This window comes from Symphalangus syndactylus, chromosome 4, assembly GCF_028878055.3.
Source record: "Symphalangus syndactylus isolate Jambi chromosome 4, NHGRI_mSymSyn1-v2.1_pri, whole genome shotgun sequence".
In the NCBI taxonomy this organism is placed as follows: Eukaryota; Metazoa; Chordata; class Mammalia; order Primates; family Hylobatidae; genus Symphalangus; species Symphalangus syndactylus.
Genome location: NC_072426.2, coordinates 42,352,924 through 42,375,607, shown reverse-complemented (window position 1 = coordinate 42,375,607; position 22,684 = coordinate 42,352,924). Strand labels below are relative to the sequence as shown.

Sequence of the window (22,684 nt, the reverse complement as noted above, 5' to 3'; positions counted from 1 at the left end):
GTGGCCATGGGAGTGCTTGCATCACCTCTACCCCAACTCTTAAGAATCTCAGCACAGAGAGAGAGAGTGAGAGGGAAACTTCATTTGTTTGGGGGAGAGTAAGGGAGAAGAACAAGAGACTCTGCCTAGTAATCCAGGGAATTCTCCCAGATCTTACCCAAGTTCACCAAGGCAGTACCTCTATGAGTTGGCAAGAGTCACAGTTTTGTTGGGCGTGGTGGTGTGTGCATGTAGTCCCACCTACTTAGGAAGCTGAGGCAGGAGGATTGCCTGGGCTCAGGAGCTCTGGGCTGTAATGTGCTCTGCTGATTGGGTGTCCGCACTAAGTTCAACATCAATATGGTGACTTCCTGGGAGCGGGGGGCCACCAGGTTGCCTAAGGAGGGGTGAACTGGCTCAGGTTGGAAATGGAACAGGTCAGAACTCCTGTGCTGATCAGTAGTGGGATCGTGCCTATGAATAGCCATGCACTCCAGCTTGGGCAACCATAGTGAGACTCTGTCTCTTCAAAAAAAAAAAAAAAGTGTTACTGGGCTTGGAGTGTCCACTAATGGAGATGGCTGCAGTGACTGAAGAATTGAGATCATTCCACTCAATTCCTTTTGAATACTTGGAATGCCTTCCCAAGAAGTTCAGGTACAAACAAGTACAGACTGCAAAGAATAGAATAAATACCTAACTCTTCAGTGCTTAGACATCGATGAAAATTTAGAAGCATCAAGACGATCCAGGAAAACATGACCTCACCAAACCAACGAAATAAGGCACTAGTGACCAAACATGAAGAGACAAAGCTACGTGACTTTTCAGAAATTAAGACAGCTGTTTTGAGAAATCTCAACTAAACAAGATAAACAGAGGAAGTTCAGAATCCTATCAGATAAATTTATCAAAGAGCTCAAAACAATGGTAAAATATCAAAGAGAAATTCTAGAGTTAGAAATGTAATTGACAACCTGGAGAATGCATCAGAGGCTCTCAACAGCAGAATTGATTAAGCAGAAGAAAGAATTAGCATGAAGACATGATATATGAAAATATACAGAGTTGACAAAAGAAAAAAGAGTGAAATACTCCCACAGGATCTAGAAAATAGCCTCAAAAGGGCAAATCTAAGAGTTACTGGCCTTAAAGAGGAGGTAGAAGGAGAGAGAGGGATAGAAAGTTTATTTAAAGAGCTGATAATAGAGACCTTTTCAATCCTGAAGAAAAATATCAATATTCAAGTGCAAGGTTATGGAACACCAAGCGGATTTAGCCCAAATAAGACTACCTCAAGACATTTGATAATCAAACTCCCAAAGGTCGGGGATAAAGAAAGGATCTCAAAAGCAGCAAGAGAAAAGAAACAGTATACAATGGGGCTCCAGTACATCTGGCAGCAGACTTCTCAGTGGAAATCTTACAGATTAGGAGAGAATGGCATGACATATTTAAAGTGCTAAAGGAAAATAACATTTATCCCAGAATATTATATCCAGTGAAAATACCCTTCAGATGTGAAGGAGAAATAAAGACTTTCCCAGACAAACAAAAACCGAGGGGTGGCCGGGCGTGGTGGCTCATGCCTATAATCCCACCACTTTGGGAGGCTGAGGCAGGCAGATCACCTGAGGTCAGGAGTTTGAGACTAGCCTGGCCAACATGGCGAAACTCCATCTCTACTAAAAATAAAAATTAAAAAATTAACTGGGCATGGTGGCTGGCGCCTGTAATCCCAGCTACTCAGGAGGCTGAGGCGGGAGAATTGCTTGAACCCGGGAGGTGGACGTTGCAGTGAGCTGAGATCGCACCATTGCACTCCAGCCTGGACAGCAAGAGGAAACTCTGTCTCAAAAAAAAAAAAAAAAAAAAAAAAAGCTGAGAGGTTTCATCAACAGCAGACCTGTACTATAAGAAATGCTAAAGGGAGTTTTTCATTCTGAAGGAAAGGGACATTAATGAATAACAAATCAACTGAAGGACTGAAGGTACAAAACTCACTGGTAATAGTAAGTACACAGACATTGTGGTGTGCGCACTACTCATCTTGAGTAAGCAGACTAAAATATGAACAGATCAAAAATAATAATAACTACAGCAACTTGTAAAGACATATACAGTATAATAAGATATAAATAGATGTAACAAAATTAAAGAGCAGGGGAAAAGATGATAAAGTGTAAAGTTTTTATCAGTTTTCTCTTTGCTTATTTGTTTTTGTAATGAGAGTAAACTTGTCAGCAGTTAAGATGTTGTTTGCAAGCCTGGTAACCTCAGATCGCATCAGAAAACAGGAGGCAAGAGGATTGCTTGAGCCCAGGAGTTTGAGACCAGCCTAGGCAACATAGTGATACCCCATTTATATAAAAAATAAAAATTAGCCTGGCATCATGGCACATGCCCATAGTCCCAGTTATTTGGGAGGCTGAGGTAGGAGGATTGTTTGACCCAGGAGGTTGAGGCTACAGTGAGCCATGATTGTGCCACTGCACTTCAGTTTGGGCAGTAGAGCAAGACCATGTCTCAAAAAACAAACAAAATTAATGGATGCACAGAAAATTTAAAAAAAAAAAAAAGAAATTAAAACATACCACCAGAGAAAGTCACATTCACAAAAAGGAAGATAGGAAAGAGGGAAAGAAGGAAGAGAAGACCATAAAACAAGAAAGCAAATTTTAAAATGTCAGGAGTAAGTCCTTATTAATAATAACATTTAGTAAATGGAGTAAACTGCCCAGTCAAAAGACATTGAGTGGCTGGCTGGATGAAAAAACAAGACCCAGTGAACTGCTCCCTGCAAAGAAACACACTTCACCTGTGAAGACACACATACACTGAAAATAAAGGGATGGAAAAAGATATTCCGTGCAAATGGAAACCAAAAAGAGCAGGAGTAGCTATACTTATGTCAGACAAAATAGATTTCAAGACAAAAAGTATAAGAAAATATAGAAGGTCATTGTATAATGATAAAAGGATTAGTTCAACAAGAGGATATAACAGTTGTAAATATATATGCACCCAACACTAGAAAACCCAGATATACAAAGCAAATATTATTAGAGCTACGAGAGACAGACCCCAATAAAATTACAGCATAATATTGGCATAAAAACAGACACATGGACCAATGGAACAGAACAGAGAACTCAGAAATAAATTCATATATGTACAGTAAATTCATTTTGGACAAGGGCGCCAAGGACATACATTGGAAAAAGGATATTCTTTTCAATAAATGGTACTGGGAAAACTGGATATCCATATGCAGAAGAATGAAACTAGACCCCTCATATGGCTAGGCTTTGTGCCCCCACCCAAATCTCATCTTGAATCGTAATCCTCATAATCCCCATGTGTCACTGGAGAGACCCGGTGGAGGTAATTGAACCATGGAAGCAGTTTCCTGCATGCTGTTCTTATAATAATGAGTGAGTTCTCATAAGATCTGATTGTTTTATAAGGGGCTCTCCTCCACTTTGCTCGACACTTCTTCCTGCCACCTTGTGAAGAAGGTGCTTTGCTTCCTCTTCACCTTCTGCCATGATTGTAAGTCTCCTGAGGCCACCCCAGCTATGCTGAACTGTGAGTCAGTTAAACCTCTTTCCTTTATAAATTACCCAGTCTCAGACAATTCTTTATAGCAGCGTGAAAACAGACGAATACACCCTTATCTCTCACAGTATACAAAAAGCATGTACAAATGGAATAAAAACTTAAATGTAAGACCTGAAACTATGACAAGAAAGCTGAGGAAACTCTCCGGGACATTGGTCTGGGCAAAAATTTCTTGAGTCATACCCCACAAGCACAGGCAACCAAAGCAAAAGTGGACAAATGGGATCACATCAAATTAAAAAGCTTCTACACAGCAAAGGAAACAAGAAAGTGAAGAAACAAGTCACAGAATGGGAGAAAATATTTACAAACTACCCGTCTGATAAGGAGTTAATAACCAGAATATATAAAGAGCTGAAACAACTCTATAGGAAAAATCTAATAATCTCATTAAAAAATGGGCAAAAAATCTGAATATGCATTTCTCAAAAGAAGGTATACAAATGGCTAACAGGTATATGAAAGGTACTCAACATCATCAGAGAAATGCAAATCAAAACTAAAATGAGGTATTATCTCACTCTGGTTAAAATGGCTTTTATCTAAAAGAGGGCAATAACAAATGCTGGCAAGGATATGGAGAAAAGAGAACCCTTGTATACAGTTGGTGGGAATGTAAATTAGTATAGCCACTATGGAGAACAGTATGGAGATTCCTTAAAAAAACTAAAAATAGAACTACCATATGATCCATTGTTGGGTATATACCCAAAAGAAAGGAAGTCTGTACATCACAGAGGTATCTGTGCTCTCATGTTTATTGCAGCACTATTCATAATAGCCAGTATTTGGAATCAATTTAAGTGTTCATCAACAGACATGGATAAAGAAAATGTGGTGTATAAATACACAATGGAATACTATTCAGCCATAAAAAAGAATGAGATCCTGTCATTTGCAACAATATGAGAACTGGAGGACATTATGTTAAGTGAAATAGCCAGCACAGAAAGACAGTCACATGTTCTCACTTGTTGGTGGAAGCTAAAAATTGTAACGGTTGTACTCACAGAGATAGAGAATAGAATGATGGTTACCAGAGGCTGGGAACCGTAGTGGGGTAAGGGGAGGAAGTGAGGATAGTTAATAAGTACAAAAATGGCAGGGTGCGGTGGCACACGCCTGTAATCCCAGCACTTAGGGAGGCCGAGGCGGGCAGATCATGAGGTCGGGAGATCGAGACCATCCTGGCTAACACAGTGAAACCTCATCTCTACTAAAAATACAAAAAAAAAAAATTAGGCATGGTGGCAGGCACCTGCAGGCCTGTAGTCCCAGCTACTCGGGAGGCTGAGGCAAGAGAATGGCGTGAACCTGGGAGGCGGAGCTTGCAGTGAGCCAAGTGAGCCACTGCACTCGAGCCTAGGTGACAGAGCAAGACTCCGTCTCAAAATAAAAAAAGTACAAAAATACAGTTAATAGAATGAATAAGGTCTAGTATTTCATAGCACAACCTGACTACAGTCGAGAATAATTTATTGTACATTTAAAAATAACTAAATATATTATTGGAACATTTGTAACACAAAGAAATGATAAATGCTTGAGGGGATGGATGCTCCATTTATTCTCATGTGATTTTTACACACTGTATGCCTGTATCAAAATGTCTCATGTATCCCATAAATATATACTCCTACTGTGTACTCAAAAATTTAAAATAAGGCCAGGCACAGTGGCTCAGGCCTGTAATCCCAGCATTTTGGGAGGCCAAGGTGTGCGGATCACTTGAGGTCAGGAGTTTGAGACCAGCCCAGCCAACTTGGTGAAACTCTGTCTGTACTAAAAATACAAAAAATTAGCTGGGTGTGGTGGCAGACACCTGTAGTCCAAGCTACTCAGGAGGCAGAGACAGGAGAATCGCTTGAACCCAGGAGGCAGAGGTTGCAGTGAGCTGAGATTGCGCCACTGCACTCCAGCCTTGGCGACAGAGTGAGACTCCATCTCAAAAAAAAAAAAAAAGTAAAAATTTAAAAAATTAAACATTTTAAATTTGCCCTTTATATCCATGCTGCTTTAGCCAAACTTGTATATACCTATTTTTTATCTATTATTCTTGCAGATCTGATTATTTTTTCATTGATGATAATTTACTACTTAGTTGGAAATAGTTGAATGCTGTTTTCTCATTCATTTTTTTGACAACCTGAAACCAAAATGTCCTTCTTTTCTTATATTTTTTTTACTATCCCAAACTTCCTCAGAATTGTCTTCTTGTTTATCTATTGATGGAAACCAGAATCCTGATTTTCTGTAAAGTAGATGCAAAAGTTGAGTCACGTGTGTGTGTGTTAATAGATTTTTATTTATTCACAGTGACGAGGATACTGTGAAGGTTGACATTTGTAAAGGTTCAGTGCTTTTTATTGTAAATAAACTTGATGATTTTTTTTATAATTAAAAGGCTTTTTCAGTTATGCTTATATTTAACAAAGGTCACCATTACTTAGGAATGCATTTTGGCACCTTTGCAACTGCAGACCTTGAGATTATTTGCATTAGAATGGGGAAGGAGTTGGTGTTTTAAAATCAGTCGTTTTTGCTGCAATTTAGTTTCATCAAAAAATTGTGATACATTGTAGCCAAAAGGTGGAAACAACCCATGTCCATCAGCAGATGAATGAATGAAAAAAATATTGTATACGTCTATAGTGGAATAGTATTCAGCCATAGAAAGTAATGAAATGCTCATATATTATGCAACATGTATGAATCTGGAGAACATTATGTGGGGTGAAAGACAGACATAAAAGGACAAACATCATATGAGTCTACTGATAAGAGGTACCTAGAACAACCAAATTCGTAGAGACAGAAATAGTGGTTACTAGTTCCTAGAGGGAGGAGGGAATGGAGAGTTTCTGTTTAATGGGTTTCTGTTTTATAAGATGAAGTTCTAGAAATGATTAGTGGTGATAGTTGCACAACATTGTGAATGTACTTGCTACCACTAAACTGTGCAGTTAAAATTGTAAATTTTATGTACGTTTTATGATAAAAAATTGTGTAAAAGTTGATAATCTTTTTGCACTATACTCAAGCTGTATAGGATAAAAACTAGTTACATGTGAATTTAATTTACCAATTCTAGCCCATCCAGAGGTTAAACCCATGGCCCCCAGCATGAATTACATTTTAATCATAAACTATCTGTGTGGCCAAAGCCATGGGTAAACAAGAGGAATTTTTTTTTTTTTTTAATACAAGGTCTCACTCTGTTGCCCAGGCTAGAGTGCTGTGACATGATCACAGCTCACTGCAACCTCAGCCTCCCAGGCTCAAGCAGTCCTTTCACCTCAGCCTCCTAAGTAGCTGGAACTACAGGTGTTTGCTACCACACCCAGCTAATTTTTAAATTTTTTTCTAGAGAAGGGGTCTCACTATGTTGCCCAGGCTGGTGTTGAACTCCTGGATTCAAGTGATCCTCCTGCCTCGACGTCCCAAAGTGCTGGGCTTACACATATGAACCACTGCACCCAGCTGACAAAAGGACATTCTTAACAGCCAGAATATTCCTTTGGTTTAGAGATTATTATCTCCCTGGAGCCAGGCAAGGGGCACACCTTTCTTTAAAATGTGTAAAGTTTAAACAACTATATTAGTTTGCTAGAGTTGCTTGTAACAAACTACCACAAACTCGGTGGCTTGAACAATACAAATTTATTGGCTCACTATACTGCAGACTAGAAGTCCGAATTTAGAGTTGCTTCCTTCTGAAGGCTGTAAGAAGAATCTGCTACATGTTTCTTTCCTAGTTTCTGGTGGTTTGCTGTCAATCTTTGGCATTCCTTCGCTTGTAGACCTTGGCCTTCTCTCTATACGTGTCTGCATCCAAATTCCCCCTTTTATAAGGACACAAAACATTGGGTTATGGACCTACCCTACTCCATTATGACCTTAACTAATTATATCTGCAGTGACCTTATTTCCAAATAAGATCATATTCTGAGATATTGGGGATTAGGATTTCAACATACTTTTTTTTTTTTTTTTTGAGACGGGGTCTGGCTCTGTCGCCTAGGCTGGAGTGCAGTGGCATGACCTCGGCTCACTGCAGCCTCCACCTCCCAGACTCAAGCGATCCTCCCACCTCTGCCTTCTGAGTAGCTGGGACTACAGGTGCATGCCACCACACCCAGTTAACTTTTTGTATTTTTTGTAGAGATGGGGTTTTACCATGTTGCCCAGGGTGTTCTCCAATTTCTGAGCTCAAGCAATGTGCCTACCTGGGCCTTCAAAGTGCTGGGATTACAGGCATGAGCCACCGTGCCTTGCCCAATATGCAAAGTTTTAGGAGACCCAGTTCAATCCATAGGAATACCCCAGACCTGCTGAGCTAACCTTTACTGCACAGAGGGTATCCTCAGCATCGCGCCTGTTAGTACAGGCAAACTTTGTTCCTTCAGATGACTTATTGGCTGGTGTGATGGCTTCCACCTGTAATCCCAGCACTTTTAGGGGCTGAGGCAGGAGGATTGCTTGAGGATAGGAGTCCAAGACCAGCCTGAGCAACATAGCAAGACCCTGTCTCTACAAAAGAAAAAAAAGTGACTTGTCATACCTGATTAAGTAACCATCATTCTCAAATATAACACTTCAGATAAGTCTTTGGTTGCGTAATAGATTTTTTTTCAATTATATTCTAGTAGGAAAGGTGACATATTCTTATTGAACCTTTATAAATAACTATATTACTAATAAAGGAGGGGAGACTCAGTAAGAGATGGAACTCTGGGCATCAGTGAGAATCAGGTAGCATTTTTAAATAATTCCTTTTAGTTTACCCAAGCAGAGTTTATGAAATTGTGGATAATTTTAGAAAGGAAAAATGAGCACAAAATCAAAATTAAACATTATTCAAACATATAACCATAATAAATTTTTCTTCATCAGTTCATTCTTTCTTATATAATGAATTCTTATTCTGCTGGACCTTGGGTTAGCAGTTTCATGAAATGTCTGTTTCTCACCTAACAAAAAAGAATATGAGAATTCCTAATGTACTTCACTGCTACGTTTTGAAAGTTATGTAAGAGAGATCTCTTTGGAACCCTATACCCAAGTGTCTTTTCTTTGATGTATACATTGTTTCACATACCTGTTGGAATCCTTTTAATAGGGCTCTGAGACTACTTTGTTGAAAACACAAACTGGCCTGTAGCTTGTAGGAGAGTCTTCAGGCAAGCATCAGAGCAGACAAAAACTACTAATAGGTGACAGAGGCCTAAAATAACTGTGGCTAGTTTATTACTGATAATTAGCAAATGATATGATCTGATGAAGATTCAGAGTAAGAATAATAATGTTTCCAAAGATGATGATTAGGCCTATTTTCAAGGAACTCAGTGACTCTTACCTCTGATATGTAAATATAGCTGAGCATAACCATTTATAGACAAAAACGAAATCTTGAGATACAACTTAATGTTATCTTGAGATCCAACATACCAGGTATACACAAGAATATCAAAAGAACCAGCAAGTCTAGGATCGAGCCTAGACATATTTTTATTTTTTATTTTATTTTTATAAAACTTCATGGGAGCCAGGCACAGTGGCTCATGCCTGTAATCCCAGCATTTTGGGAGGCCGAGATGGGTGGATCACCTGAGGTCAGGAGTTCGAGACCAACATGGTGAAACCCCATTTCTACTAAAAATATAAAAATTAGCCAGGCATGGTGGTGCACACCTGTAGTCCCAGCTACTCGTTGGGGCTGAGGCCGGAGAATCGCTTGAACCCAGGAGGAGGAGGTTGCAGTGAGCTGAGATTGCGCCATTGCACTTAAGCCTGGGCGACAAGAGCGAAACTCCATCATAAAAAAAACAACTCCATGGGTAAGCCTGAAGAGCATCCCCTTTTGAGAACTACTGGCATAGAATATATGGATTAGAAACAATAAGGTTAGAGAACCACTGGCATAAGTGAGAATTAGAGCAGTAAGGTTGCGCCAGAAAACATTTTAAATAATAACTGAAATTAGAACTGGATAGTACTATACTCTTTTTTTTTTTTTTTTTAATTGAGGTGGAGTGTCACTCTTTTGCACAGGCTGTAATGCAGTGGCAGGATCTCAGCTCACTGCAGACTCCGCCTCCTGGATTCAAGCAATTCTCCTGCCCCAGCCTCCTGAGTAGCTGGAATTACAAGCAGCGCCACCACACCCAGCTAATTTTTGTATTTTTAGTAGAGATGGGGTTTCACCATAGGGGCCAGGCTGGTCTCAAACTCCTGACCTCAGGTGATCTGCCTGCCTCTGCCTCCCAAAATGCTGGGATTACAGGCATGAGCCACCATGCCTGGCCTGTAAGATTTTTAATTGTATTATTATTATTATTCATTGGGAGCTTTTGGGGTTTCTTAAAAAAATATTTTCCAGCCGGGTACAGTGGCTCACGCCTGTAATCCCAGCACTTTGGGAGGCCGAGGCAGGTGGATCACAAGGTCAAGAAATCAAGACCATCCTGGCCAACATGGTGGAACCCCGTCTCTACTAAAAATACAAAAATTAGCTAGGCGTGGTGGCACGCACCTATAGTCCCAGCTACTCGAGAGGCTGAGGCAGGAGAATCGCTTAAACCTGGGAGGCGGTTGCAGTGAGCCGAGATCACACCACTGCATTCCAGCCTGGCGACAGAGCGAGACTTTGTCTCAAAAACAAACAAAAATATTTTCTATCCATGCATGGTTGGTTGAATCTGCAAATATGGAACCTATGGATACGGAGGGCCGTCTGTGTTTCTTCCATCTCTTACAAGAGCACAGGTCATGGTGGATTAGGGCCTAATTTCCAAAAAGAGGAAATTTATGTTACTAAGAAACATGCAAAAATTATTGCCCTCTTTAGTATCAAAGAAATGCAAATTTGAAAAGCAAGAGGATAGCAAATAAAATAAATAAAGCCTAATTTTAATAATCACGTCTTTAATGCCCTTATCTCCAAATACAGTCACATTCTGAGGTACTCGGGGTTAAAGCTTCAAACAGATCTATTTTGGTGGGGGATACAGTTCAGCTCATCACAGGAAGGCAAAAATCAAATAAATATGAGAGGAAATGTGGATACTTCATTAAGATATAATCATAGGTGCTTGAGAAATAATACTTAGTTACCTATTTTACTACAGTGACAATAAATAAATATAGATGATAATATGATTGAAAAGAACTTTAGCTCTTTTGTAAGTCAGGAGCCTTTGTTCTTTTTTCCTCTTAAATTTAAAGGACAATAAAGACAACATAAAGCATAGAATATTATTTTAATAAAACAGATTATTTGCTATCTAGCAGATTACACAAAAAGTAAAGAATAACATTTTATATTATAGGTATTTATCAGTAAACCAAGGGAGCAGGTCCTTCTTAATGGAGTGAACTTTGCTAAGATGTTAACCATTTTATAGCTTCTTTCAGACTCAGGTATAAACTGAGGAAAATAAAATTCGTTTCCCCAGTTGTATATTTAGTTATGCTCTTTAATATTCTGGAACAAAGTGACATTTTGCTTGAGTTCAGTATTTCTGTCTCAGAGGTTTCTTGAAGTCATAATGATTTTCTTTTCTTTTTTTTCTTTTCTTTTCTTTTTTTTTTTCAGACAGAGTCTTGCTCTGTTGCCCAGGCTAGAGTGCAGTGGAGCGATCTCAGCTCTCTACAAGCTCCGCCTCCCAGGTTCTCACCATTCTCCTGCCTCAGCCTCCCAGGTAGCCGGGACTACAGGCACCCGCTGCCACGCTCGGCTAATTTTTATTTTATTTTATTTTTTTATTTTTAGTAGAGATGGGGTTTCACTGTATGTCTCGATCTTCTGACCTCGTGATCCACCCACCTCGGTCTCCCAAAGTGCTGGGATTACAGGTGTGAGCCACCGCGCCCCGCCAGTCAAAATGATTTTCATATTAATACTAAGATGTTTTCTATGCTAAATGTAGTGCACTCAATATTGCTCATCTTCAAATAAAAATTTTTTAGGTTTCTCAATTTTAAGTTCTAATACGTTAAGTATTAATGATTTTAATCAATGTAAACAAAGCCCTTTGGAGTCCTGAATAAGTGCTAAGAGTGGAAAGGGGCTCAGAGACCATCAAAACTACTCATTTTCCTTGTTAAACAAAAGCACATGCACAGTTGTAGCTCTATCACTGTTTTGCTTCTAAGTAGAAGTACAATTTACAGAATTGTAAATAGCTCAAAGACAGTGAAAGGTGGAGATAATCCTAAACAGTGCACTAATCAAGACCATTTTTTGTGGGGCAGGGGGGTCTATTTCAAGGTCTTCAAAATTTTCCCTGACAATGTATTTTGTAAAGAAGAAGAAGGCTGCCCAGGCTGGATTGCAGTGGCGTGATCACAGCTCACTCCACCCTCGACCTCTTGGGCTCAGACTACAGGCATGCACCATCACGCCTAACTAATTTTTAATTTTTTTTGTAGAGGCGAGGTCTTGCCATGTTGTCCAGGCTGGTCTTGAACTCCTGGGCTCAAGTGATCCTCCTACCTTGGCTTCCCAAAGTGCTGAGATTACAGGTATGAGCTACTGTGCCCAGCAGAGAGGAATTTTAAGGACACTTTCAGATAGAGAAAGAGTGGCAAAATTGTTTAGAGTATGTATTACAGGTGGAAGATATGATGCCTATTCATACACATTGAAACAAGGCATCACTGTTCTTTAGATAAGGGGGGAAAATTACTTGACACATGAAAATTGGGGACAAAAAGGTCAGTTTAGATTCTAATGTCACAATATGCACTAAGATAAACTATAAATGAATTAAAGAGTAAATACTTCTTAAGACAAGAAGATTATGAGTTGAGGATGGGAAAAGCCTTTCTCAGCATATATGCTATGAAAGTTATAAAGAATTAGATAAATTTGTTTAAATGGAAAAGTAAATGTTCTATGAGTCAAAATTAACCAAATAATTATTTGGAAAAAATATTTGTAGCAATTACAACCTAAGGTTAATATCCTGAATATCTAAAGTGCCCATACATATTAATGAAAAAAAAAAAGACAACTAATAGATAAATAAGACAAACAGTAAATAAAGGAAATTAATGGGAGTTCCTAAAAGAAGAAATTTATATTACTAAGAAACATGCAAAAATTATTACCCTCTTTAGTATCAAAGAAATGCAAATTTGAAAAGCAAGAGGATAGTAAATAATTGTAATAGATCAAGCATTAATCCTCTCTTTCCTGTTATAAGGTAACTATATAATAGGGAGAAACTAATGCTTCAGCTACAACATGAAGTAATGCTAACACATCATTTTTCAACCTACAGTGAATGAGCATCAATGCCTGCTACCACCACAAAAAAGAACTCAGTGAAAATTCTTCTCAAAGGAATTATGTGTTTCCTGATGGAACTACTCTCCTGCCTCCATGTAGTAGTTTTACTGAAATAATCAAACGGTGATTGAAACCTGTCTAGATTCAACCACCAATTTGCAGAACAGAAGACCAAGCCAAATGTTAGGAGAAACCACAAAGATAAAGTCAGCAAAATCCAGTCTGCATAAAGTTGTACAGGACAAATGACTAGGTTTCTCAAACTTTTTCGAGTAGTGATTAAAAGGAAATTAAGGGTAGTACGCAGTGGCTCACACCTGTAATCCCAGCACTTTGGGAGGCTGAGGTGGGCAGATCACTTGAGGTCAGGAGTTTGAGACCAGCCTGACCAAAATGGTGAAACCCCATCTGTACTAAATACAAAAATTAGATGTGGTGGTGGGCGCCTGTAATCTCAGTTACTCGGGAGGCTGAGGTTGCAGTAAGCCAAGATCATGCCACTGCACTCCAACCTGGGCGACAGAGTGAGACCTGTCTCAAAAAATAAAAATAAGGCCAGGTGCAGTGGCTCACGCCTGTAATCCTAACACTTTGGGAGGCCGAGGTGGGTGAATCAGCTGAGGTTGGGAGTTCGAGACCAGCCTGACCAACATGGAGAAACCCCGTCTCTACTAAAAATAAAAAATTAGTCAGGGGTGGTGGCCCATGCCTGTAATCCCAGCTAATTGGGAGGCTGAGGTGGGACAATCGCTTGAACTTGGGAGGTGGAGATTGTGGTGAACCAAGATCGCACCACTGCACTCCAGCCTGGGCAACAAGAGTGAAACTCCGTCTCAAAAAATAAATAGGCCGGGCGTGGTGGCTCACGCCTGTAATTCCAGCACTTTGGGAGGTCGAGGTGGGCAGATCACGAGTTCAGGAGATCGAGACCATCCTGGCTAACATGGTGAAACCCCATCTCTACTAAAAATACAAAAAATTAGCTGGGCGTGGTGGCAGGTGCCTGTAGTCTCAGCTACTCGGGAGGCTGAGGCAGGAGAATGGCGTGAACCCGGGAGGCGCAGCTTGCAGTGAGCCAAGATTGCGCCACTGCACTCCAGCCTGGGTGACAGAGCGAGACTCCATCTCAAAAAAATAAATAAATAAATAAATAAATAAATAAATAAATAAATAAATAGAAATAAATAAAAATTAAAAAGGGAAATTAAGGAAACTTAACTTTTGGTACCTAACTCATAGCCTCCAGAAACCCATTCATGTACTGTAGATTAGTCAACCATCTTGTAGGGAATTGTTTATATAGAGGGCACAATCACATTTTAAGAGTAAATAAATAACATCCTGCTAAATCTTTTGAGGAAATGAGCAATTCCATATAGATTTGTGAGAATTATTTAGAAAGAAGATTTTAGGTTGAATAATTGGCTTATTTAATAAAGATGTACCCATTTATTCTATTCTTAAAAGTTGTTTTTGGCCTTCGGGTATTCTTGTGACTTACGGAAAATTTGATAGTAATTATCAAATTATTGTTCTAAACTGAAGCTCATTTTTGATATAACCTAGATAACAATTGTATATTTCTATGGACAGGTATTTACTGATTTCTTTTACAAATAAAACATTGTGCTTGCTTGTAGGGAATAATCAAGGAAATTAACATGTGGTCCTTTCCTTGAAAAGAATGGATAATTCTATAGCAGCCATGGTCACAAATAATACAAGGTGAAGAATTAGTCAACTAAGGGATGGGAGTAGGATAACAGGGATAGACTATGTACTAGCCCAGCAATATTTTTGGTAATAGATACTCTTTCCAGTTTGGGGAGCAGAAGAAAAGAAAAAGGAGGAGGCCTGGAATATCTTTTTCAAAAGAAACTTTATTGCCCTTTCTTTATTCCTAATAAATTTGCTTATTAATGTATTCACTTTGGGGCCTAATTTGGTTTTTACTGACAAATAGCTGCCAACAAAGAGCTGTATATATTATCTTGTACACCTATATTGAAAAAAAAAATAGTTTTGCATTACAAAATATTTACTCCAGAAGTTTTAATTTTTGTTTGCTGTTTCTTTTTAAGAATAATTTTTTTTTTTTTAAGTGATGGGTCTTGCTATGTTGCTTGCTGGAGTGCAGTGGCTAGTCACAGATGCAGTCATAGCATACTGCAGCTTTGAACTGGGCTCAAGCCATCCGCCTGCCTCAGCCTCCCAAGTAGCTGGGACTACAGACACGTGCCACTGTAGCCCAGTTCAATAATGAATACTTTTTTTTTTTTTTTTTTGAGATGGAGTGTTACTCTCTGGCCCAGGCTGGAGTGCAGTGGGGGTGATCTTGGCTCACTGCAACCTCCACCTCGTGGGTTCAAGCGATTCTCCTGTCTCAGCCTCCCAAGTAGCTGGAATTACAGGCACACACCACCATGCCCAGCTAATTTTTGTATTTTTAGTAGAGATGGGGTTTCACTGTATTGGCCAGGCTGGCCTCAAACTCCTGACCTCAAATGATCCTCCCACCTCAGCCTCCCAAAGTGCTGGGATTACAGGCGTGAGCCACTGTGCCTCGCCAAGAATAAATACTCTTAATTTTTATTTCCTTCTATCTATCTTTTGTAGCTTTTGTTCTATTTTTTTAATCATCTTTGGTTTAAACTGAAATATGCTGAGATGCAGATTAGGAAAAGCTTTTTTTTTCTTGGTGCAGGCAGAAGAAAGGCTTGTAAACTTCACCAAATGCTGCTTATGCTTGTGGGATCGTTTAATGTTCATCATTTGGTCAGTCTTATCCCCATAGCAGTCAGAATATTTCAAGTCACTTTATACCATGAAGTCCATGAATGGGAGGCCTTATTAAATAAGATGATTATGTGAAAATCTAATGGCATATTGATGCTCTGAAATATGTTATATAAATCTTGGCTTTTAATTTTTTACATTTTTATTACAGATTCTGAAGAATATTTCTGTGTAAAAAGAATTTTCTCAGGGGGAGATCAAAGCTTTTCACATTACTCTAGTCCCCAGGTAATAATATAGTCATGTAAGTAATTAAATAGCTCCAATAATTTTGACAAATTTTAAAAACCCATTATTAATGTTCTTTATATGTTACAAAGTAATTGCCTTAGTTTTTTTCCCCTCGAGTCTACAGAATAAGTTTTTTCTGATCTATTTGATAGGTTTTTGTTTCAGGTGTTCAGTAGAGATTTAATTCTGTTTAAAAAACAAATATATAGTGGGAATTTCTTGGTTTTGAGTTATATATAATATCTCTTCCCTCTGACTAATCTTATTTGAAAATTTAGAACTGTGGGCCACCAGATGACTTCAGATGTCCCGATCCTACAAAGCAGATCTGGACAGTGAATGAAGCTCTAATTCAGAAATGGCTGAGCTATCCTTCTGGAAGGTTTCCTGTGGAGATAGCCAAGTAAGAAAAGCATTTTGGGCCAGGCACAGTGGCTCATGCCTGTAATCCCAGCACTTTGGGAGGCTGAGGCAGGCAGATTGCCTGAGCCCAGGAATTGGAGACCAGCTTGGGCAACATGGCAAAACCCTGTCTCTACAAAAAAATACAATTAGCTGGGCATAGTGGTGCACACCTGTGGTCTCAGCTACTTGGGAGGCTGAGGTGGGAGGATCAGCTGAGCCCACGAGGTCGAGGCTGCGGTGAGCTGAGATTAACACCATTGCACTGTAGCCTGGGCAACAAAGTGAGAACTTGTCTCCAAAAAAAAATCCATGGATATTTTTGAAGATCTTAATTAAATATGTATAAGTTGTAGTTCTTTCATGTGCATAGAGATATGTTAAATGATAACAAAATATTTAATGTAGCCATTTTAGGATTAGCCTTGAAATGTGTTCCTTCTGGTTTCATAATGGTCACTATCTTAACTTTTATACTTTTTGGAAGACTTGAATATTATTTCTTTCTTGAATATTTTGTTAACTTGCCTAGTAGCACTTAAGATGTTACTTGTTTTTTGTTGGTATTTGGGATGATGGGTTGTATTTGAAAAGCTGTTTTGTTTCTCTAGCTTGTTTTCCAAAACTATAATTTTTCTGAAAATCCCAAAGGCATCCCAGATTAGGCTCACTGCCAATATAAAATGTTTAAAATTTTTTTAAATTAAAAAACTTTTTACATGAACATACACACCTAATTTTTAAAATTCCATGTTTTAAAGCAGGTAATATTTGATAAATGGATGAAAGTAATATTTGAGAAAGTCTAGAATAAACAGTAATACCTTTATCAAGTATTATTTTATCACTTTAGCAATTTATGTAATTCTGATTCATCTAATTGGGTGTTAGAGGAGTGTGCTGTAGCGTTAAATATTAGATTAATTATTCATTTTAATTCTTTTTTAAGAAAGGGTAAACAATTAAATTTCTAATTCTGTGACTAAAAAAAACTTTTTAAAATTTTTTAGTGAGATAGATGGAACGTTTTCTTCCTCTGGTTGCCTAAATGGAAGTTTTTTAGCTGTTAGGTAAGTGGCAATTCTTTAATATGCTGAAATTTTCAAATTTATTGTCTTAAATAATATATCAAATTAAAAAATGAAATACTTTTAAATTTTTATTCTATTTTTTTTTCTTTTCTGTTTTTAGCAATGATGATCACTATAGAACAGGTACCAGATTTTCAGGGGTTGATATGAATGCTGCTAGGCTTTTATTCCACAAACTTATACAACCTGATCATCCGCAGATATCTCAGCAGGTCTGTTTTTAAAGTGTTATATTTACAGTATTATCTGTTGATTTTGTTTTGTTTTGTTTTATGTTATACGTTTATAGCCTAATTTACTTTGCAGTTTCACAGACTCTTATGATGTGCTTTTAAAATAAGATTTTATTTTAAAGCATTTGTAATTTAGCTGTCAAAGATCTATAAATCTTTTCAGATGTTTGAAGCAGACCCTGAATTACTTAACATTACCATGTTGCTTAAGTTTGTGTATAGTTATAGAAGTAGAGAGTTTAAATTGAGACTTGTACCTGTGATTTTTTAAATTCTCCAAGCAATGCTTAGGCATTAATTTTCATTGTGCTCCAAAGTATATTCGTTGTAAGACATTGTCTTTCTTTTTTCTTCTTCACCATTTCATGTTTGCTGTAGTGCAAAATTTTCCTTTTCTTTCTTTTCTTCCTGCCTTCCTTTTTTTTTTTTTTCTTTGAAAGTGTATTCATTTTAAATGAAGTAGGTTTTACTTTTTGTCAAAATATAGGTGGCAGCTAGTTTGGAAAAGAATCTTATTCCTAAACTGACTAGCTCCTTACCTGATGTTGAAGCATTGAGGTTTTATCTTACTCTACCAGAATGTCCCCTGATGAGTGATTCCAACAATTTCACAACAATAGCAATTCCCTTTGGTACAGCTCTTGTGAACCTAGAAAAGGCACCACTGAAAGTACTTGGTAAGAATTCTAATATTTTTTCTTTTGAAACCTTTTCTCTTTAAATGAAAATGCTCATAAGTTCTTTTGCCATTTGCAGTTCTGCTGCCCTGCTTATTTGACACTGTCATAGGGAGAAATGAACCTGTTCCTTTTCTTGCTTTTGTCTAGTCTTTTGATTCTAGTTGTTGGAGTTGTTGAAAGAAAAACATGTTAGATATAGAAGTTTAATTAAACATAATAGCAGAGACAGTATTAGGAAAGTTAAAAACTGTTACCCGTATTCCTTTCTCTCATTGCCTTTAGTATTATCTTGCTATTAAAGAAGTAAAGGAGGAGGAACAATTAAAACTGAACAAACATGGGCTTTAAATCTTCTTGGAACCCTGATATAAGCCCTTTATCTTGTGTTTCCTTCACTTGCTAATTTCATGATATTTGATTTTATTTTTCTGCCTATAGACTAGATTTTATTGCTTATCTGATCTTGCACTTCTATCTCTTACCGTTCTGGTTTTTTGGCCTAAAGTTTTCTCACTTTAATTTTTCTAATTGTCTAGATTTTATTTCTATCTCCTGGCCTTTATACTTTTTTTTGCTACATTTAACCCAGTGCTTTTCTTTCTAATGATATTTGTTAGATATGTGGAGCTGAGATATATAGAAGTAATATCAGTACAAGAACTTTAAGGCTGAGGGTAAATGGAGGAAGCAACAAGCAAGGGGTAGAATATGGGAATCTGAGGGAAAAAGAGTCAAGCAGGGACTGAAAAGAGTATTGCTTTCCTGTTGTCAGAAGTTTTTGTATTCTTTCTGCCTGCTTCATAGGATTGAAGTGTTTGTACTTAGTAACTACAAGTAGTGAATGTGGGGAAGGACCCATATGTTACACTTTACATTGTTCAGATTCTGTATTTGATCTTCAGGAGTACCTTGCATTTTAAAGGTAGTGGTTCACAATATTTCAACCATATATTAAATTGAAGGATAAAACTTAGAAAGGTTCTTTAGTATTAGAGCAATACAATTTAAAGGATGTTTTGTTTAAAAATTGAAATTGTAATTTTCAAAACACTTTTTTAAAAACTGGTTTTAGTATTAGGTATAGTGGCCGGGCGCGGTGGCTCACGCTTGTAATCCCAGCACTTTGGGAGGCCGAGGCGGGCGGATCACGAGGTCAGGAGATCGAGACCTGTTGAAACCTCGTCTCTAATAAAAATACAAAAAAATTAGCCGGGCGTGGTGGCGGGCGCCTGTAGTCCCAGCTACTCGGAGAGGCTGAGGCAGGAGAATGGCGTGAACCCGGGAGGCGGAGCTTGCAGTGAGCCGAGATCGCGCCACTGCACTCCAGCCTGGGCGACAGAGCGAGACTCCGTCTCAAAAAAAAAAAAAAAAAAAAAAAAAAAGTATTAGGTATAGTGGTGAGTTTTTAATATAACTTAGGAAACCAAGAATATAAATTCAACAAGACTTTCACACTTTATTTTTGCTTTTGAGAGCTTTTAGGACAATATTGTTTAACTTGGTCAGGGGGAGGTTTATAAACCTTAGAAATATTACATAAGATATTGTGTTATATGCATCTTTCTGGGGTTTTCTAAGGGCTAACAACTACTGCTTCAGAAAAAAAGTCAGTATGATTTTGAAAATTGTGATTTTTTAAAAAATTCATTTTATTTGCATGTTCACTTTTTAATAACAGAAAACTGGTGGTCAGTACTTGAACCTCCACTATTCCTCAAGATAGTAGAACTTTTTAAGGAAGTTGTGGTACGTCTTTTGAAACTCTACAAGATCGGTATTCCCCCTTCTGAAAGAAGAATTTTCAACAGTTTTCTTCATACTGCATTAAAGGTTTTAGAAATACTACATAGGGTATGTCCAATTGTTCCTTTATTTTCCTCTTTCCCAATTCCTATTAACAGATTGATAATGTTCATTTTAACATTAATCTATTAAAGATTTAGATTGGCAAAAACAATGCATATTATAGAAATTTGGAAAAGTTATCTATACTTTCTCTTAAAAGAAGTAATAAACCTGTCCTTTGGAGCTCTGGTTTTACCTGACTTTGTTAGGCATGTATGGATAACTTATCCATAGTTGGGCAGAACAATAACATACTAATGAGTTAGAATTCTCCTTGTATTTCCTTATGAAGGATATAATTTGTTAGTTTGCATTATATGGTTTTTGTTAGCTATAAGTGGTTATCTTATGAAAGAGATTGGGTCCTAGTTGTAATTATGAACATTTAAACTTGTGTTCTTTGGCTATAGGTACTAATGGCCTCAAAGTAGAACATTTCATTTGAAACAAATGACTAATTTAAAATTGGAACCATATGTAATTCATTAATTTGCCTATTGTTCTTCCCTGCCCTTCTTCCCAGTGTAACAAATAGTACCCTTTACACTTGTAGCAGTTCAAAGTTATATGAAGAAGTAGAGTCTGAGCTGTTTCATTAAGGATGGATTTTCATCCCTGACAGTTGGTAGGTATATCTCTGTTATGCCATTTGGTTTTCTCAAGTTGCTATTTAGATGAGACATGACCTGAGGGAGAAGCATATGTTTCTAACCTATGAAATGACTAAAAAACCCACATGAACCTTTAATCTTTAGTTTCTTCTCCTTAACAGCTTCTTTGCATTTTCAGACCCTCTTGCCTAGTGCTAAGGTAAATAATAAAGGGATAAAGGAAATAATCCATCTGTTCTTTGTCTAAGAACGAACCTTTACCGGCCATTTATTTTCCTATTTTAGTGAAGCTCCTGGGTATTTTTCTCTACTACTTAACTTTCTGGACTTACTTTTTTCTTTGGTATTTAGTATGTCCAAGATTCCTAGAAAAACAACTCATTTCTCTTCATTTTGATTGACAAAATCATAGCCATGTATTTCCTAGGGAAACAGGTCATTCTTATGTTTGCCTTTACCCAGAACAGGGCTTTCTTTTAGCATATCAGGGTCCAGGTCTGCAGTAAACAGTTATTAAGAAGATTCTCTAATTTCATGAGATGGGTCTCTACCTTTCTGTGTACTGTTTGCCGAGGATTCAAGAGATTAATTAGATTGTTTTCTCTGGACTTCGTCCTGCTACTTTGGGGAACAATCCCTTTTCAGCTGGACCCTATTACCAAATAATTACTCATTCTGTGCTTTCGTTATCTGCTTATCTTTATTCCCCCCTTTAAAAAGTACTTTTTTTCCTTAGCTGTGTCTTTTACCTCGAGAAAATGGAAGGGGCAGAGAAGGGAGGAAATTGAACATTTTTTCTTTCAAACTATAGGCAGGACTTAAGCAAGTAAGTTAAATTACCTGCCTAGCTCAGTAACTTCAGTCTCAACTGAGGAAGAACTTGATAGAGTTTCATCTTCAGAGACCTTTTTGATGGACTTATTCTAAATACTAGAATCTTCACATCTTGATAGTTGAAGGGGAAGGGAAAATAACATTTATTGCTTGCTAACCACTAGAACCTCCTTTGTCTGTAGTTCATGTGAATACTCTTTAGATATATTTAACTTTAAAACCCTATATAGTCGGTATTTTGCTCCTTTTTATAGACTGGAAAAATGAATGTCCACATTTATATCAGCAGATATAGTAGTATAATCTGTTTAGAAGGGGGTTTGATTTTATTTTATGCCCCTAGATCTAGAAGTTCATATTCTAGATCACATATAGTATTATGTTATAGGCGCTGGACTAAGAATCAAAAAGACCATATTTCTAACCCCTCTATGTTGCTTCCTACCACTGTGATTTTGAAGAAGTCTTTTTCTTTATCCCATATGCAAATGAAGAATTATCTATAAGGATTGAAATACCAGCCCTGATAGTTTTCCAAGGTTTATGTATTGTTTAAATTATACAATATGGGCTGGGCGTGATGGCTCACGCCTGTAATCCTAGCACTTTGGGTGGTGAGGCGAGCGGATCACTTGAGGTCAGGAGTTCGAGACCAACCTGGCCAACATGGTGAAACCCCGTCTCTACTAAAAATACAAAAAAAAATTAGCTGGGTATGGTGGTGCATGCTTGTAATTCCAACTACCCAGGAGGCTGAGGCAAGAGAATCGCTTGAACCCAGGAGGCAGAGGTTGCAGTGAGCTGAGATCATACCACTGCACTCCAACCTGGGCGAAAGAGTGAGACTCCGTCTCAAAAAAATAAATAATACAATGTATGTAAGTTATTATATATTCATAAGATGGTGATTTTGTTACCACCACCAACTGAATGGAAAACCACTACTTTTGACTTGAAGAAATTATTGGGTTATGAGGAAACTGGGTTCTTGTTTGCAGTAGTTACATGGTCAAAAGCAGGATGATACTGGTATGACTTTCTTAAACATCTCTTTTTTGGAGGCTTTAGA

At 37.8% G+C, this 22,684-nt stretch overlaps 1 protein-coding gene across 27 annotated transcripts in view; it reads left to right on the top strand.

Moving 5' to 3' along the window:
* The window catches only part of HERC4 (HECT and RLD domain containing E3 ubiquitin protein ligase 4), a 158,748-nt gene that overhangs the window by 66,856 nt on the left and 69,208 nt on the right, over positions 1-22,684 (top strand). For 12 of the 27 annotated variants that reach the window (XM_055274468.2, XM_063637164.1, XM_055274469.2 and 9 more), the window contains 6 exons: positions 15,840-15,916; positions 16,198-16,322; positions 17,332-17,391; positions 17,513-17,624; positions 18,133-18,322; positions 20,004-20,176. In XM_055274468.2, the coding sequence (XP_055130443.1) occupies positions 15,840-15,916; positions 16,198-16,322; positions 17,332-17,391; positions 17,513-17,624; positions 18,133-18,322; positions 20,004-20,176 (737 nt within the window). Of the gene's footprint in view, positions 1-12,030; positions 12,124-15,839; positions 15,917-16,197; positions 16,323-17,331; positions 17,392-17,512; positions 17,625-18,132; positions 18,323-20,003; positions 20,177-22,684 lie in introns of all 27 variants that reach the window. The other 15 variants (XM_063637157.1, XM_063637152.1, XM_063637153.1 and 12 more) reach the window with 3 other exon arrangements.